The sequence below is a fragment of the Lygodium microphyllum genome, chromosome 22 (assembly GCF_053477565.2).
Source record: "Lygodium microphyllum isolate KBCC chromosome 22, Lygodium_microphyllum_v1.1.10, whole genome shotgun sequence".
Taxonomy (NCBI): Eukaryota; Viridiplantae; Streptophyta; class Polypodiopsida; order Schizaeales; family Lygodiaceae; genus Lygodium; species Lygodium microphyllum.
Window position 1 is genome coordinate 77,830,028 of NC_141156.1, and position 4,910 is coordinate 77,834,937.

Here is a 4,910-nt window from a genome sequence, read left to right on the forward strand (position 1 = left end):
CATTGCTTCAAAGTCAAAGTATTATATGTACTGGAGGAGCCCCACCTCAATTCTATCAGTACACTACTTAACTAAGTAGAGAGCATTTGCATGATAGGATATTATCTCCTCACTATCTGAGAGAGAGAGAGAGAGAGAGAGAGAGAGAGAGAGAGAGAGAGAGAGAGAGAGAGAATTTTTAACATGCTAGGAACAATCCTAAGATGCCTTATGGGCATATCCCACAAGTTTGACACACACGAACACACATGCATACACATAGGTGCAATAGATGTGCACACACACACACAATTTATTGGAAAAGGCGTGCAATGAAAAGTGGCCTTTTTTGTAGAAAATATGAGTGTAACCTTATTTGGTGGAGAAGCATCTAAGAGTTTAATAGTCACATTGGCTTTCAATTGGCTCTTCTTACACGTGTATATATAGGCTACATGTACTAACTATTGAACTAAGAAAGGTTGTGAATGCAATCAAGCCCTAAAATTGGGGCTATCATGTTTGTTTTTGTCTACTTTGCTCATTGAAACAAATAAATGGATTCTATGTTCTTTCAAATAAAATGTATTGTTAGAGATATTGTCAACCATTTTTCAAGGGTATTATATATAACATAGCTAGATTTCTAGATCATTGGAAGCTTAATTTAGGTCAATAGTATTTATTTCAAAATCTTAGTTGTCATATGAAATATTGGGCATGCCATCTAGTTTAGGCCTTGAATGCAATCACTAAGAGAAGTTGAAGTGCCAAACCTCTTAAATACTCTAAAGGCTATTAAAAGAAACATAGAGAAGCAAAAGTCAACTAAGATTGTTAGTTTTCATGTCTTTTTGATGCTCTGACCTTTATGAAAAGTTACTTTAAAAAAGAGAGCACAATCCTTATCATCGTGCATGGGAATCATGAATGCTAGTAAATTATGTAATTGTATGTTAAAGTCATGATAGAGATACTTAAATAATTATAAGAAATGGTTGACTCTTCTTAGCACTAGGAAGTGGACAAAGAATCTCAAAATTTGTCAATCTCTTGCCCTCCTTATGATGAGATCCTTAAGCATCCCATATTGCATAGTATTGTAAGCTTGATGAACAATGACTATATATATATATATTTGAAAGAGGACAAGAATCCATGAAATATAGTTAGTGCAATGTATATTAGTCTAATTAAGTAGTGCCATGGCTTCTAATAATAAAACCAGAGGAATACTATAAACTTCATAAGCCTCATATTAATTGTCATTAACAAAAATTGCAAAACTAAGCTAATAATACCACACTTCTCACCAGTCAGAGAGGTGGCCTTGAGAAAAGAGAAGTGTGTCCCAACATGGTTCCTTGAAAGTCCATGAGGGCCTTCAAAGGATTGGGGTCTATGCAATGTCGTTTGAGTAGGTACATTGCTTGAGCTCAATCGAGTTTGTGGATGTTACAGGGTTTAGGCAATGTGTACATTGGATCTGGTCCATGTTTGAACTAGGATTATGGACAATGTTTTTCATGGGAGGCCAAAGAGCCTTGTGTAAACTAGAGCACGTTGCGAGGGGGACAAAACAGCCATGTATGAGCTCGGAGCATATGACACGCCCCCATGAAACTCTATACAGAAAGAGCCCTTAACGCACTAGCGTTTCAAATAGTGCCCTGCATCTTAAGTGCTTAAGGGGAGCCTTGGAGAATGCGAGCCACGACGCTCATGGAAGGGTGGTCGCCTCCTAAGCAAAGGGCTGCCACGCTGGCAAGCCTATCCAGACTGGCTCTCGAACCCGGGACTCTAGCGTCGGCTGCATGGACAAGGTGCTGACGCGTCCCAGCCGACGTGTCGACGTCGCCGGTGATGAGCTGGGCCAGCAGGAGCCCGAACAGGTACACATCATCGGGCGGGTGGGCCACGTGGCGGTCGGGATGGAGAAGTCCCCACAGGCCGACGTCGAGGAGCAGCGGCCTGGGCTGTGAGGCGGTGCCCGACAGCAGGACGCTCTCGGTGTTGAGGAGGCCGTGGGGTTCCTCGAGGCTGGCCAGCGTGGCGGCCAGCGCAGCCGCCACGTGGAGGCGCGCGGGCCAGGGAACGGTGCCCTCAACGGCCGCCACGTGCAGGGAGGTGGAATCGGGAGGGGTGCGATAGAGCAGCGCCAGGTCAGCGCCAGCGTGGCCGATCGAGACGACGGAGAAGGCATGCACGGGTGCCACGTAGCCCGAGAGCGCCGCCGACGCCGCCGTGGCCGTCTTGCTCATGGCCGCCACGTCGGCCGCGAGGCTGGGAGACCTGTCGTGGACAGTCCTCACTCTTCTCACGACCACTGTCTCTCCGCCTCTCAGCACAGCCTCGCAGTATACTAGAGATCCGCGCTCTGTGCTCTGAGTGAAGCTCTGCAGCTCCTCCCATGGCACCTCCACAGGTAGGACCTGCTGCTGCTGCTGCTGCTGTAAGTCCAGCTCATTCATCAGTGCCCTCTTTTCCATATCTTCCCCCTTCCTCCTCCTGTACCTCCATGCCGCCACCGCGCACGCCCCCACTACTGCCGCCGCCATCACCACGGCTGCCGCCGCTGTCACTCCTACTACTGCAGCGCCATCGCCACCTCCTCTGCTGACTGCAACATCAGCATCCCCAGTGCTTGTCCCATTCACAACCTTGATGAAGGCCGCCGTTGTCTCATCCGCGACCATCGACATCATCGGCTCATACGCCAGAAAGCACCTGATTGCCGGATTCCCCTCTGTGTAGAAGAAGGCTGCACAAGAGCAATCCTCAGTGCAAAGCCTCTTGCAGTCCTTAAACGAGGAGGTGGAAATATTACTCCCCGGCTCAGCAAAATCGTGGAAAGCAGAATCCGCTCCTTCCAATTGCAGGAAGAAGACACTTCCATTATCGCTATTCAGCTGGCAGAGATCATCTACTACTACTAAAGGCTGTGGGGCAGCACAGCCTTGATTGGGATTAGAACTGTTAAAAGCACCAAATGACATACTCTCCATGGTGAAAGAGCTTGAATTGCTTGTCAATGCAGATGGGCATACACAAAGATTGCTGCTATTGCAAATACCATATGGGCCACATGAAGAAGGCAGCAGGCACGGCTCTGTAATAAACTCAAGATCAATCTGCCAAGAGGAGTCATTCCAGTAGTACGCCCTCAGATTACCATCTGAATCGAGCTTCAAGCGGCGGACCGATATACTGCTGTCATTGTACGTATTGAAACGCTCAAAGGAGACCCTTGCTGACTGTGTCTGATATATCCCAAGGTACCCCCTCTTATCCATCGTTGCATAGAGAGGCCCTTGTTTTGGATCAATGGTAGCTTGCTCCTGATCAGCCACCAGCTTGTAATACATCTGCGGATGCGAGCTTTTCTTCTGCGTAAGGTCTGCATAGAAGCCCATCCCATCCATTTCCATCTGCAGGAAAAATTCCCCCTCCGATATTGGGTCTGTTTTAGACTTGGAGGCCACTAACTTCATGGTAGCTGTGAAGTTCTGGTCCTGAAGAAGTGTATCCGTAGGGTGATCAAAGCTTTGCCAAGCTTTCTGGTTGCTGTTTGTGAGCAAGACAAGGTTGCCTGTGTCTTCGAGAAGAAGACTTTGGCCAGTGGCTGTCTCTGGAGTCCATGCAGTGGATCCACCGTGGGAGCTGTTGAGAAGCAAGCTTCCTTGCTCACTGAAGGAGAACACAGCATCAGCAGAGGCGGGGGAGTTCCTATTTGTAGTCCACACAGTTTCGAAGCTGGAGGGCTGGCTTGAAGGCAAGCCAAGCATGATAGAGAGGACATAGTTACCACTGCTCACCTGCTGGAAACCCAAAGTGAAGCTGCCAGAAGGGCTTGCCAGGAATGGCAGGTAATTAGAATTATCCCACTGTACAGCGATCTGATTGGGGGAGACCTGATAGCCTCTTGTAAGTGGGTCTGAGGAGAGAGAATACACATAAGAGAACGGTCCAAACAAGAGAAGTGTTGCTAAGAGGAGCTGCTGCTGCAATGATATGGGAGCAGTGCTGCTCTGAGAAGGCATCTTGGAGGGGAGAGCAAGCTGCTCTCTCAGCTGATGGGAGGAGGGAGAAGGTCAATGCATTAGTAGAAACATGTCACTGGCCTCTAGTCGCAGCATGTGATGATAAGCGTGATGGTAGGACAGGGAAGGGGCGCAAACAAAGTCAACCTCCATCAATTGAGGGAGTAGATTTTAGGAGTGTATGCGTCACCAGATGGACTATATGAGAGAGAGGGGGCGATGGTCAATGACTCGACGCCGAAACGGCAAAGAGTGGCACCGCCAAATTGGAGACGCCGGGGCCTGCCGCCTTACCCATCCGGTTGACTTACGTATGGCACGTAAATGCGATATTGCGCGATTTGGAAGGATCTCATTGAAAGCACTCCTTCTCACCTTCTCGCTAGGATACTAGCAGCTACAAAATCCTTATACAAAATTTTAGAGCGGCTTTCAAATCAAATCATATATAGTCATCAAATTTCATGAGCATAAAATCTTTAAGGTTGAAAATTTAAAACCTTTTTCTTTATATTTTAGAGGTCCATTTGAAATATTTGAGAGTTATTTTACATTAAACCTTGGTTTTTACATGGACAATCAACAAAGGTTTGTTTAAAGGGCTACACCACACATATGCGCATGAACTCATGTGCGTGTGTGTTGGCAAGCCTTCACGTGATTGCATCCACACGCAGGTGAAGTAAAGTTGAACCCCACCATCTCCAAACCGTGGTCAGTGGTCACAGAGAGAGAAAGCACACTTAGAATAGAGAGAGAGAATATGTACCTACCAATCTAAGGATGCCAACTCCTTTTCAATCGAGTAAGTCCATGGAGTACCACTAGAAATGGCGGCACTCCATCAGCTAGCTAGAGTTTTAACAACCTTGTTAATTGTAGTCAAATGAG

The 4,910-nt window shown here is 47.2% G+C and overlaps 1 protein-coding gene across 1 annotated transcript; it reads right to left on the minus strand.

Annotated features, from left to right (window-relative positions):
* Positions 1-1,224: 1,224 nt before the first annotated feature.
* On the minus strand, positions 1,225-4,167 carry LOC148017316 (uncharacterized). The gene has a single exon (XM_087663347.1). It carries the CDS (start codon positions 4,017-4,019, stop codon positions 1,665-1,667), a length of 2,355 nt encoding a protein of 784 aa, XP_087519473.1. The 5' UTR covers positions 4,020-4,167; the 3' UTR covers positions 1,225-1,664.
* Between the last annotated feature and the right edge of the window lie 743 nt (positions 4,168-4,910).